We start from the raw sequence: 14,361 nt of genomic DNA on the forward strand, positions 1-14,361 counted from the left end.
AACTGCAGAATACTGAGTGCCAAAACAAACCATAAYGGTCATAAAAACAAATAAATGGTTGGTATGGTCACACTGCACCTAAGGAAAAACACACACAATAAAAGAGCAACAAAGGAGCAGTAAGAAAACGGCTGCATTTTCAGAAAAGTAAAATCTGCTCTAATACCACTGTTAAAAGCAACATTGTACACAGGCTTCCCACTAAATAACATTTCAGGCAGGAAACAAGACCAGTAAGCAATATTAGCTCTGTTAAAGGAAGAACAGGGGGGACCATCAAAACACTCTGGTGAATTTCTAACTCTTCATGTGGAGACAAACTATAATAAACCAAAGCAGGGGCTCAACGTGAGGATCTGAGGGCTAAGAGTGCTTGACAAGGGTTTCCACACCCCACACAACCCTGCCGGAGCCGGGCGGCATCACAAGGCTCCTTTGCTAGGGTCACCTTCCTGCCAAAGCAGCATTATTCCCTCCTGCACCAGTGTCCAGCCTAGCTCTGCCAACACAAACGGTGAAACCTTCCTCTTCCCTTTGGAACAGTACGGACTCACTCATCTTTACACTGATTTTCCCTGTTTTAACTCCCTTTTACCGCTCCATTTCCAACAACAAATACACTGCTCTCCCTGGGGAATTAACCAAACCCCTCCCATAGTTTAACTCCCTGTTTTAACTCCCTTTTACCGCTCCATTTCCAACARCAAATACACTGCTCTCCCTGGGGAATTAACCAAACCCCTCCCATAGCTGGGGATTAGCACATTCCCCTCTAACCCTTGCTCGGTCAGCTGATACATGTAAACTCTGGAGCAACTAATCYGAGACACCAAAATTACTTTAAATAATAAATAAATAAAACGGAGTTAAGACCTTGCTCAGAATATCTTTCCTTTGGCCYTTCTGTCATCTCAAGGATGTGTAAATTCAAATGCAGAGAGCACTGAAATATAAACAAGTAAATAAATAAATAAAAGCAACCCTTGCTTTCTTGCACACACTGACACCAGGTCCTGAGTGGCCGGCGGGACAGGGGCCCCAGGAGCAACTCGTGGGCAGTGGGGACTAAGAAACCTCTTCCCTGACTGAAGTCCTTAACACAGTTCCCTGTATTTGTTCTGTTGAATTTACACTGTTAAGCTCTAGCTTTAACTGTTAAGCTAAAAGATCCCCCCACTTTGGCACAAGAAAGGCTCTGCTTTTATTTGCTACTGCAGTATAGTCATTGGATAAAAGAAATTTTGCTGGCTACAGTTTTATTTAGTAGTAATTTAAAAAGCAGTATCAWTTCCTTTATATAAATTTCAGAATGCTTTTAGTCATGACTAACAAACACAAGCTGGTTTGGTTAAAAATCACCTTGCAAGTTCCAAGACATGRAAGAAATAGTTTTACTATTGTACAACAAAATTCTGACATTTAAATATTCTTGGCCATCCAATGGCAAGCTGAATTAAAAACCTCTGAACAAAGAACCTTTCCTCCTTATAGCAGAAGCAGGACRCTTTAATATCAAGACCAGAGGAACACGCAGACCATCTCTGCGTCAACTCCGTCATGGGCCTCTGCTGCTCTCTCCCTTCCTCCTATGGGTATGGATCCATGGTTGCTGCAGAGTTGCCTTTGTGCAGCTCTGATCACAGATTGCAACCTTGCCGCCAGTGGCATCATCTGAGCACCAGTAAATGCACTCGGAGTTGAAATGCACTTACCTTCTTTCAGCGCCAGCTTGTCAGGTGGATACGTTTGCTTAGGACAGTAGGGACTGATTTTGCAGGCCACAGCAAAATAACTACRTGGCCGTGAAGCCTCGCATCTGTTTAAACACATACGATTACTGAGAAGATTTTGCCAAGGACTAAAGGGTAAGGGAATCTCCTTAACACAAATGCGGAGAGGCAAGAAAGCAGCAAGCRGCTTCCTACGGCTGCACGTTCTGGATATTTCTGTAGAGTTGCTGGGAGGCTTCTTAGAGCAGTCGGGTTGTGCCCTTCCTCTGCTTTTTGAAGTTGATCTGTTATGATTTATACTCTCTTTTTGTAAATTGACTCTGAGTACATTACTAGTGGCAATCTCAGCAGCCTAGTGCCAAATAACCCTGGGCTACACTGATAATGTTTTTGTTTCAAGTCAAAGCAAGTCTTCCATTTCTTCTTCTTTAAAAAACAAAAGCTTGTCACATCAAGTTCTGAWAAAATCCATAGCTTTCTACAGCATTGCTTCATTTCCAGCACCTCTGAAAATACTGGAAACCTGTACTATCCATGAAACCTCATGAAAGAAAACAGCAATGCAAYAACAGTGCAGCTCTTGGGGAGAAGATGTTGTGGCTACTTCGCTGATAAGGGACAGGAGAATCTCTCTCATCCCCCCAAAATAAAATGTTAAAGTTTGATCTGATAAAATTAACCGTATCCTTTTCTTGAGTTAACATTTCAGTAACATCATCTGAATTCTTAAAGAAAAATCCTTTTTGTTCATAGCACACACGAGTCAACAGGAGAGAAATAGTTTTGATATAGAAGAGTTTTAGATAGAGATTGACCAGAATGGTAAAACAACATCAAACCAAAACCTCCTCACACCAGAAGGTACCATAAACACTGCCTCAATGAGCAGAATACGATATGAAATCTTTCAGCAGCTTCAGAAACAGATGAATACTKCTCTTTCTAAGTTGCAGCATGCAAACCAAAGGAGCTGAAAGGAAATCAAGGGGAAAAAAAATCTAAAAGTGAATTAGCAATTGCATTACTATACAGCGGGAAAAAAAATCCTGCTATCTCATTTCATCTTGACAATGGGAGAAAGTTTCACTTGCCCTTGGTAATCTTGAGCTTGGAATCTGACATGCATGGAAAAGAGTTCAGGTGCTGAATTTTCTTCAGCATTGAACATGCAAATACAAAACACAAGACCAAGACATCCACTGTTTATAGCTTGAGTGAAGACTTGGCTGTAACTACAAAGTCATACTACCAAAAGAGTTTAATTTGTGAACATGATTTTATTATCGATGCCTTATTCTCCTAGTATTAATGGAAGAGGAAAGCAATGGATCCATGGTAATTTAGATATTGCTAACATAGMTAGCTATTTTTTCCTGTAAAATACACTTCCACTAGGACACAGATCTAAAACATTCTGGATTCTCAATTTAATGCAAATTAAAATATCAGAAAGTATATAAATGTGTTCAAAAATCATGGCTAATTTGGGCACGCATTTTGTCAAGAATAACAACAACAAAAAAGCCCCTCCTTCATGCTAACGACAACTTCTACAGTCGCTARAAGTATATGGTGAAACTGAGCCCTTCCTAGCAGAGGGGGGTAAGGAGGAGTTACAATGCCCACTGTAGTACTGCTTCTATAAACACACTCCACTGATCAAAACAAAAATGTAGCTGCGTGTATGTCATTTGTGTAGCTACTGTGAGGTTCTCATAAAGTTATTTCCACYTGCAATTCATAAAAAGTCTATTTGCAATAAACTCCTTTGATTTCCTACAACCCCATACCTGGTTTTGCAGTTTACTGTAGGAGCTGCTTCAGTTAAGCAGCAGCAAGTTAGGAAGATTTTGCAGCAATTATGCTTTTTCTCTGAAACTTTTTTTTTTTTTGGTTGCATTTTTTGTACATAATAAAACTCACAATGAAAGGTTTTGGAGGTTGCAACAATCAAAATAATCTTTGCAATCTGAGTTTCCGATAGCATAGAGCAGAACCTCGTGACGGACGCGTTGCCCTCTTGCTGCTATGTTGACATTCCCTAGTTGACATTCCCTAGTGTTTCCCATCTGTCAGAGGCATTTCCGTGCTGGTAACAAGTGCGAGCAACGGATACTGCAGGGCACACACACSGGCTGGGCACATTCTCTCCCAGCACAGAAGAATTGTGTGTTACTGCCCCRAAAACTAATCATAAATTTAATGAAGACCTGTGCAGACTGGTTACTGAAGGAAAGCAGCCCATCCCAGCATAGGTCAGGGTCTGCAATGTGTCCAAAGGTCAGAGTGTAGAAAGGGACATTTAACAGCATCAAAACACAAGCCCTTACCTTTCAGCAAGCGCTTGGCTGGGGGTGCTTTTCACAGAGAGCAGCTCCTCTTCCAGCCTCTTCCTTTCTGCTTCCAGCTGCTCCAGCTCATCCGGAGTCCGCTTGCGYGGTGTCACGAACTGCAGCTCCTTGAGAAGCTCTTCCTTTTCATTGATTAGCATCAGCTTCTCCTTCTCCACATCCAGCGCCCCAGGCCAGGCCTCACTATCTAGCTTAGACAGTTCGATCTTTAAGTTAGCCATGCTAAAATAAAACACACCAGACTTGTCTGAGTTCAGCACATCACACAATTCCCAGTAAAGACAGAAATGATGCAGCAYTTTGAAAGGAAATAGGATACTTATCAGTGTATAACATTTTCTACTTAAGCAATTGTACTTACAGAACAATACCAAAACACACAATCCTTGTGAAAGGCACTGACTTCAGTAGCACWTACAAAAACGTTAAGAGGCAAAAGCATGGTTCTTGTGCATGACTGAAAGAAAATGTAATATGACAGGGGCTGCCTAAAGGAAAAAGTAATCATTAATTTGCTTGTGCAATGACCATTCCCTTTGCACACGTCAAAATAAAAGTTTAGGAGAGTCAAGATTTACTTATCTATACATACAGTATAGAAACAGATCTGCATACAAGGGAAACAGGAACTTCCCTACATTGTTATGACTGCAACCCATTCCTCCCTAAGAGAGGTTACTGCCAATTTCAGCCTCTGTAATCACTCTGTCTTTGGTCTCTGCCCCCTGGGAACTACAGGGAAACTCCCACGTCTGCCAAGTGCCACACGTCTGAAGATGGGCTAGCTGGTAACGGTGAGGCCCTTCCAGCCTCGGCCACACCTGAAGCAGCTGCCTACRTAAGGACACGGAAGCTCCTGAGGTTACGGAACCCACAAAGGTTCCTCGCCGCCTGCGCCTCTCTCTTGGCTGGCAGAACGGCAGAGAAAGAAAAAGCAAAAACCCAAAGATGTTCCTACACGACCTGGGGCAAGAGGGACTGATCTGTTGCTCTTATTTATTTATGACTGCCATAATTAAATACACCCAAGTCGTCTCATCAGCTGAGGCAAGTCCGTGCAGCGCCRCCAGCCACGGGCACGGCACGAACCCGCCGGGGCGGCTTGGTACGGACAATCTCTGTGTTCTCCTGGCAGCCTGCTGGGAAAAAACAGTTTTCTTCCTTCTGTTCTGGTTTTCTATGGTTAACAAAATCATGCTTATTTAGCAACTTTGTTATTAACCTTACATCAAGGCATTTATTTATGGACAAAGCTAAGAATAATTGAATAGTTAATGTTGAATCTAACTATCCCATTGCTCATGTTGGAAGCTTAAGGGGAAAAAAAAAAATCTATTTACAGAGGTAAGATTTGATTCTTATCTCTATATCCATTAAAAAAACCCACAAAAAAAAAATCCACGGAAGCTAAAACAAATGAATGAATATATAGCCACAAAGCTCCTGCAAATACCACCTGACTCAAGATATTTCCACAGCATTTCCAACAATGCCAAATAAATGGAAATACAATCAGCAGGGCTACCATAACCAAATGGTAGGATGAAGTAAAATGATGCATTTCAACATACTTTGCAGCTGCTTTCTCTCTCATTTCTATTCAACAGTCCGTCCAAGGAGCAGTACTGAGAGGAAAAGCACCTGGCTAATTTCAGACGGATAATGAGATGTTAAGGCTTTCAGCTCCAGGTCAGCGGTTCCAGCTAACCTCGTTCTGCAAGAAGCTGCTCCTGACAGCTGCTCGATGGCTTGCGGGACGGGACGCGCCGCTCTGGACTGCTCCTTTGCTCCCGCTGCTGTAGGGGACTCCCCGCTATCACAGCGGACACCCTTGCTAGCTGCCTCATCAGGAAGGTGAAGGACTAAATGGCCATGAAAACTGAACTGCTCTCGCTCTTCTGACGTAGTCCTGCCCCACAGGTCAAGGCACATTAAATGGTTGTAGTGCACTGGGAAGTCACTGTCAGCCCCCTACMCCCCAGCTCTTTAATAGAAGCTTCAGCCTGGAGCAGACTGAGCTTGGCATGACCGGCAAATACCAAATTCATCAACTTTCTCCTATGCATCTGATTTCCAAGTCAATACATTTTAATACTCCTTCAGTATGTCTAGTTTGGGCCACCCAGCCCGCTACTTTTCTTAAAATCCCAGGAGTACCTACAGAAAATATTCTGTCTCTTCAAGAGGCTCTGATGGAAAACCAATATTGAATATGCAATATTAAATATGCAATAGGCAACACTGTCTGACAACTTTCAAACAARGAAGTTTAATTTTAAAATCTTCTCTTTCTCTTGGTTGTATTAAGAGAAAATAGGCAAGAATTTGCACACTTAATGTTTCAGAAAGGATATTATGTTATAGTGATGATTTTAATAGCCATAATTTTCTTGAGGGTTGGTGACATGTAATTAGATATTGAAATTTATGTGGAAACTGGGATGTTTTCCTTGTTATTCCAGGATATRAGCACTTCATTAAAATAACCCTGTCATTACTGATGAAACCAGTATGTTCCAACCCTTTAAAGACTTTTTATCTTTCAAGGCATCTCACACTCTTATTTAAAGTGGAAAAGAATATGCATTATTGGTCAGTTCTCAGACAAAAACTAATAAAGATTACATTTAAGACAAGACAATTTAACCTTGAAAAACCACTAATAAATTATACAGAATAAATACTTGGGTATGCAAAGGTGAGTCCATGAGCTACTCCAATTTCTACTGCTCCGACCAGCTAAGTGGTGGGAAGGCAAAGTCTTGTGCTGCTTGGAGGACTCTCCGCTCCAAACACTGATTTTTATTGGGCAAACGAGAGGGAAAACATCATGACGGGACTTCTATCAGGACACAGTCAAGACAGAGTCTGTTTCGAGATCAGTTATCCCTGTGAAAGAAATGCCACCTATTGCATCTAACACACCAGCTGACCTTATCACTTACATGACAACTCAGAGCCAAAATCATACAAATTCAATCCTGAAGAGCTTCAACACTCTCTGTTGACTGCACWGATTATATAAAGATCATAAAGTTTTATGATCCATAATGAAGATATGAAGGATTACTTCACCACTGGCAAGGACAGTAGCTACTATTCCACATGAAGTGGGCGTATGTTTGGAATTTGGCATAGGAAGTGCTGGTTGTACAGCCTCCTGCCTTAAAAAATTAAAAGCCAAGCAAGCCTTTGCAAGCAGCAGTTTTTTCTTCCTGCTTTTCACCAGCTGAGCACGGTAGAGTATTCCAATTGAATAAATATTTAAATTGCACAGTAAATGGTATTTTAGGCACAGTTTTGTCTACAGAAAAGTGCTAGTTTTTATTTTGTCCTTTTTTTATTTTCCAGTAGATAAAAAGAACTTCAGGTGCATGCAAGGCAACTTTCAAGATTTCTATTTCCCTTGGATTTCAAAAGGCCTTCATGGTAAGGTAAACATTGTAAGGTTTCAAGGTAGCTGAAAGACCTTCTAATTTTGTGAAACATATTAGAAAATATTACAACACAGATAATACATTAATAACAAAGATATAACATATATATATATTAAATAAAGACATCTTCCCTCAGAATTACACAGCCTTGTTTCTCTGGAGCATCAGCAGGCATGTAATTCCAACCCAGAATGTTCTGCTTGCTGATGCCCATTCCCTGGTGCTGCAGCAAGTCAGCAGAACAGCACTGCCTTCTTCAGCAGCCACGAGTGAACCTCTTCCTCACTGATGAAGGGGGAAGGCATTCCCCCTTCATCAGTGAGGCAGTTTCTAATTTCTTCTCATCAGGTTAAAAATCAAAAAGCAAAACAAAAGAACCCACAACCCCCACCGTGATAAGTGTGAATTCCATAAAATTTAAACTATCCATGGCTTCTCCTCATGGGAAAAAGAGATAACTGAGCTACCGAATCTGCCCTGGAACTCTGAAGCAACCCTACAACTTAGGAACAACCAGTGGCACAAGCTGAGAGCATGAWCCCAAAAGAGGATTTCAATGGGCATGAGTGTCTCAGCAACATCTTTCAGGGGGAAGGCAGTTTCTCACATCCTCTTAATCCAGGAGCTGCCAGCAACTTGTCACTGTCTGCCTTTTATTTCTTAACATACGAAATTTAGCATTACATGTGAAATCTATCACTGAAAAGCCCCGACGCCTCCAGGAAGTCTCTTTTGCGCTGGAGAGCTTTGCAGTGGTAGCTGCAGAGCCCGCAGGGCGCCGGGCCACTAGATGTCAGTGCAMGCACAACGTTACCTCCCGGCGCCCGCCGCAACCCAGCAAAGCAACTAACCTCCTTTTCGCCTCTTCGTACTGAAGGCTTAGTCTGACCTTTTCTGCTAAATTGGATCTACTTCTTGCTCCAACCTGTTGGGGGAAAAAAAAAAAATCAGCCTTATTGCTTTGTTAAACTGTTAAGTCAATTAACAATATAAAAGAAATGCACAACCTAGAAAAGAATACAATTTGAAAAAAAATTGTCCATATTCCATCAAAGTCAAGCAAGTACTTTTTCAAAGAAGGCTTTCATTGATTTCACTCAAAATTTTGATCTCCTTTGAACTTGCTGAACTCAGAATTTAGGATCAAGTTAGTGCATTTCAAAGCAAGACTTCAGTAAAGTTGCTAAAAACACATACAAGGTTATCTCTTTGTTTGGAAAACCTAGTACAAGCTCTTCCATGTCAATTTAGCTCACAAAATGTCAAGGAGAGTTACCGAAATAAGCACAACTTACTGTGCTGCAAATATACTGTGATATGCATCAGGGGAACACAGAAGTTCCCCTTCTTAACTTAATGGCAGTTTTAACCTGATCAGTGCATCAGGTTGTTGCAGCAACTGTTTTTAGCTGCTTGAAATGAAGTCAAACAGCTCAATTGTGAGATCTCTCTTCTGAAAGTTAAGCACATCTTCATTTGGATTAAGCTCRGAAGGTGCACCTGGACCCTAGAAACAGAACCAAAAGCTGATCTTAATTAATTAATACTTAAAAACTGATCTTTATTGCAGTGGAATTGTTTGATTAGATCAAATTCTCACCAATGTTTCAGGCCATACATAAAAACATCCCYTGAATGTTGATTTAAAATTTATGGGCAAAATCAGGTAACTGATACCGGGTGATTTTCAACTCAACATGCCTTTGTATACGTGTATATGTTTATACACACACAGAGGTATCTGCAATAGTAAATAAGCACTGGATTCAAACCCCATTAAGTGCAGCACTGTGATTCAACTGCTCTTTGCATCTGACAAGAGCAGAAAGCTCACCTCCCCAGAAACGTCCGTCTGAGACCCTGCGTCCAGAGTTGGTCGAGAAAAAGACAGCTGAGAGCTTACAGAACTCGAGCTCAAGTCCGGTTCTGATCTCCCCATGGTCCGGTCAAGATTGAATTTCTCTCTCAGCTTGGCCAGACTCTGTCCAGGAAACAAAGTGTGACGATGTTGTATCTGCTTYGCACTTCACAGCAGCGACACATGCCAAACAGTTTCGCTCAGAAATGTTTACACAAAAGTCTCCAACATAATTCTGCTTTCAGTTTACATTAAAGCAAACTCTCCTTTCTACCACATAGTTGGCAGGTGACACTAAGTACTATGAGTACCTGTGATGATATAAAAATAACATACATGTTGTAGTTTAAAAAAAAAAAAAAAAAAAACCACTCTTAAAATCTCTTTACATTTAGAGATCTGTGCTCTCAAACTGACTGTCACTGAGTAACTTTGTGCGTTAGGAAAGCCACCGGCTTCACTCTCTCCATCTAAAAATTTTAATACTGATTTAGCTCATGAAAAGCTTTGAGATTCACCTAAATAAATATATAAAATGCAAAGTATTTAGCATAAATAAAGTTTCTTACAATAAAACGAATCCACACAAAAAACTTACATCACCCACACAAAATACCTTCATTAGATCTTGTTTTTCTTTCTCTCCTGAACTTATGGCTTTTCTGATAGACTTCAATTCACTTAGGATGGCTTTGGCCTCACAGAGTTCATAGCCACTCTGGCCTCCAGACATTTTTTGGTCAATTCTGTGGAACAAAACAAATACAGATAGAAAAAAAATAGAATTAACACCTGTGCTGCATTTCAAGCAAAAAAAGTTACAGAACATGTGGAAGGAGTTAAGAGATACTACTTGCTTTAATGGTCCTGAAAAAGAAAATGGACAGACGTCTCCATTAGAGTTTTTACCACCTAATTCTCGTCAAAAACGTCAAGCTGTTGGTGGCACACAGTGCACAGTGGATGGGGATTTGTAGAAAACAATCTTGCTGGCATGAGAACTGCTAAGGACCTTACCAAGGCCTGACTCYACAAGCAGGTTTAGCTGATCCTGTCATGAGGACACTCGGAACAGAGAGCAGTACCTAAGGCCAGAGTCCTACTGGGCCTACCAGAACCCAGCAGCTCTACTCTCTGTGCCTTAACTTTCTGCAATGTAGGAGCAGCTTTAGGGTACATCTTTCACACTGTTAACCGTTAATGAACCCTACAGAAGTGGAATTTATTATTAATACTATTTCCCTACCCAGATACACAATGTGGCATTGGCTTTTTGGTACTAATCAATCTCTCAGAGAAGAAATGTGACCTCTTGTTAACCCTAATCCTAAGCATTAACAGTCCAGAACAGTTGTTTGCTTGCATGGGCAGCAGGCTCCCTCTTGCTCACCGACTCTCTGGACAATTAACACATATCTCATATGCTGGAAAATTTACTGAATTCCTGGGACGCCAAAGGTTAAAACAAACAAAAAGCCAAAAAGATACTTCCATCTTTACATATTTTCTTCAGCAAGTCCGGCTTGTAAACACATTTCTYTCACCTCTAATTTAACTGAATAGTTCATAGCATCATACAAGTGATTGCAGCTGCGCTTTACAAAATTAAAAGCAACAGGCATCTCACCAAAGTCCACAATATATTCTGTCACCTCAGCCAGAATATATTCTAATACAATTGTATCTTTGCTTTTATCATCCATCATCTTCACCAGAAGACATTAACCTTGTAAGTGAGGTATGAAAAACACTTCCATGATCAGAAGTGATCTTGAGCACTGACTACAAGCCCAAACTTAGACAAAATATTTGTAACGAGGTATTACATTTTCCTTCCAATTCTACATAGAAGATAGTAACGTTCCAAGGTAATCTTTAAAAGGTCTCCATCTTTTTCCCCTCTTCCACATTTCAGTTTCTGTGCAAAAGCAACCTGCATTTCCACAAGAAAATTACCTGTAACTCAGCACTCAGACTCCTATTCATGACRTTTTTTGTTAACTTGAAAAGTTCCTCAAACCCTACCAGAGGTAGGCAATTACTTATTGCCCAACAACACTCAATATTTGGTAAGTTATCAGGTTTGTAAGGCCAAATAGATAGTGGCTGTGCCAACAGTTGGGGTCATGATGAACAGCTGGGTAATGCACCACGTGCTGCTTACTAATACAATRTGCCACATTCAAATTGCAATGGTTTTATTCTGTATATAATTGAGAGAGACACGAAGGATATCTGACATATGAGATATCCCACCTTCCTGTTTTAAATTAATGGGATTAGTGCTGCTCAGAAGTGGCTGAGTGGGTTTTTACAACAAACGTCCATTGTATTCCCGTGGAATGCTGTTGACAGTTTCTGAAACATGCTTTGGATTCCTATCAAAATGGCTTGTGAGCAAGCTGCTTTAAAACAATACTTCATTGTTGAATTAATATAATAAAGCCAGCATGGTTGGCTAACCTTTAATCCCGGTATAGCAGCATGAGTTTTTACTACTTTAAAAGCTCTCGAACCAAAATGTCTTCTTTCCTCTTTTCTAAACCTTGCTTTGAATGAAATCTGTTTATGTCTAAATAAAAGCAAGCAATTATTCTTTTTTCCCYTTTTTCTCACTTGTTTTTATATATTTGAAGAGGAAACAAACCCTACATTTCTGTCATAGGAATCTGACTGACACCTAAGGTGCTGGGAGTTTTCAGTTTCYAAGTGACTCCAAAGTCTGCATACCAGAAAAATCATTTGGTCGTTCTCAACATATCCAGTAACAGCAGAACTCAAGGAGCAACATTTGCATTCGCTATCTTTTCTAGCCATTTTCCAGACCAGATTTTCTCCTCATTTCAGAGGCATCACATTGTGTAGAAGTGATATTTCAAAATACAGAGGAAATAGCCTAAAAATCTCCTTGGATCAAGATGGGAACTAAACCCCAGTCTTTCAGCTCCAAACACAGACTCTCTCCATCCTCCTCAGCAAATCACCTCCCTTGCATTTGCAAGAGACAAATATCCTTCCCTTCTCCCCGCTTTTGTCTGCCTTCCCTCTGCAGGCTGCAAGCTCTCCAGGAGCGAGATGGCTCACGTTGGCAGTATGCAAGCAAAGAGAGGAGCCTCAGAGGTAAGGGTAAATGCACCCAGACAGTGCTAGACTGCAATGCTGCAACCTTGCTTCTGCCACTGCATGGAGCCTACCACACGCATACACCTCAGCGCTGCGTAAATGTGTGGCTGCACTACAATACAGGAAGCAATAAAAAAAAAAAAAACAAAAAAAAGGAAAAAAGGAAAAAAAAAAGGGAACAGATTGATCCCATATTTTCACTTGCATAATGGGTTTACTATTTCTAGAGATTTCCTGTTTCCTAATGCCAAAAGAGTGATTAGACTCTCATTTTTCCCCAATAATTATCTCGCATGAGATGTATTCAATTCTATGACAACGCAGAAATGAGAAGAGTGAATTAAGTCGATTTCAACTCTTTTCTCATACTCACTGTTGCAGTGTTTCAAAGCCCTGTTCTTTGTACAGCAGCTCTTGCTTCATCTGAGAGAGTTCCCTCTTCAGCTTCTTAACCTTGTGTGTTAAATCAAAGCAAGACTTAGAAAATCCCTCTTGTTAAATGGCATAACACATGGCTTTGAACAATTAATGTATTCTCTACATCAGATGAGGAAAGAAAGACTGTAAATTGCTCTACTGACACATATTAAAAACAAATGGATCTATTCTTTTCCTGCTGTCTATGGGCAACATGCTTTAGTATTAAAGGGACACAGGCAGATTAAATCACATTCCTTATTTGTATTGATACCACACTGTGTTATTAAACCTGAGAGAACTTTAACAAGTAATTTACTTCTCACTTGTTAAGCATGCATTCCAACTGTCCTACAGGGACATTCCTGTTTATTTTTAAAGCTATTATATTTTCATTTTTTTCATTCCAGGAAGCTCTCAGTCCTTTACACTGGAAAATACAAAGTATGCACTCCTTTTTTTCCCCTACTTATATAATGCATATTAATTCAAACAAGACAATTACAAAACACACTTGGATTGCAAATATATGCACTAATTTAATAGAAGGATCTTTGGGCTACTCCCTAGTTCCCTAAATTTGAAGGCTCTTTTTTATCTTAAAATTCCCCTTTTTAAATACTAAAAAATATAAGTATACTACACAAAATACTTATGATTCAATGTTTGAAAATAATTCCTCCATTCAATTTTATATCATAGTTCCCAAAGGGAATCCCAAATTTTGCTATTATATACCTCCATCTGCCTTACTTGAGATGAACATACTGGTCAAATCTTCCTGGTTATTTTAATATTCCAATTCCAGGAATGTTAAAGACAGGAAACGTTAAAAAGTCCCCTGCTCTGACCTCCCACTTCTAAGTTCCTGCTCTAATACTCTGCTTGCTTACATGTTTTTCTTAAGATATTTACTCTTATGAAAAGATGGAATATATTAACATAAATATATCAGCAAATAAGCACATCACTTTAATGACTGAAATTAATCTCCAAATTTCTTGCAGACTTTCTGCATCCAGCTCCCCYTGGATTTCCTACTCAGTCCTATTCTCTCAACCAGATAACGTGAGATTCCCAACATGTCAGATAACCAAAAGGCCTGAGCACCAGCAGCTCTTACACAGTMTGCAGAAAGACTCCAAATCCTTTGTGTGTTTAAAAAACAGACAACCCCCACACACGCACTAACCTCGGCTCCTCTATATGGGTTTCAGAATGATATTTAGGCCTTTGAATTTGCAGCTTTGGCCTAATGAATTTTCTGTGACAGAAATAAAATACTTTCAATCTCTCCTTTCTCCAAAGCAAAATTCATTACCTAAATTGGAGCTTTGTTTCAGGATATTGAAAACTAGCGTCATCAGCTGCTCCACCTTTATTTTGATCATTCTGGAAATTTAGCACAATRAATACACAAATCCTAACTAAACATTCAAGCTCTC

The 14,361-nt window shown here is 40.1% G+C and overlaps 1 protein-coding gene across 1 annotated transcript in view; it reads right to left on the reverse strand.

The window, feature by feature from the left end:
• Positions 1-14,361, reverse strand: part of WWC2 (WW and C2 domain containing 2) — an 88,170-nt gene that overhangs the window by 24,872 nt on the left and 48,937 nt on the right. The window contains exons 5-9 of the mRNA XM_026033543.1: positions 12,873-12,952; positions 9,993-10,122; positions 9,353-9,499; positions 8,370-8,443; positions 4,061-4,303 (exon numbers count right to left, since the gene is read on the reverse strand). Of these exons, the coding sequence (XP_025889328.1) occupies positions 4,061-4,303; positions 8,370-8,443; positions 9,353-9,499; positions 9,993-10,122; positions 12,873-12,952 (674 nt within the window). The remainder of the gene's footprint in view (positions 1-4,060; positions 4,304-8,369; positions 8,444-9,352; positions 9,500-9,992; positions 10,123-12,872; positions 12,953-14,361) is intronic.

The sequence above is a fragment of the Nothoprocta perdicaria genome, unplaced genomic scaffold, assembly GCF_003342845.1.
Source record: "Nothoprocta perdicaria isolate Ctin4 unplaced genomic scaffold, notPer1 scaffold_13, whole genome shotgun sequence".
NCBI lineage: Eukaryota > Metazoa > Chordata > Aves > Tinamiformes > Tinamidae > Nothoprocta > Nothoprocta perdicaria.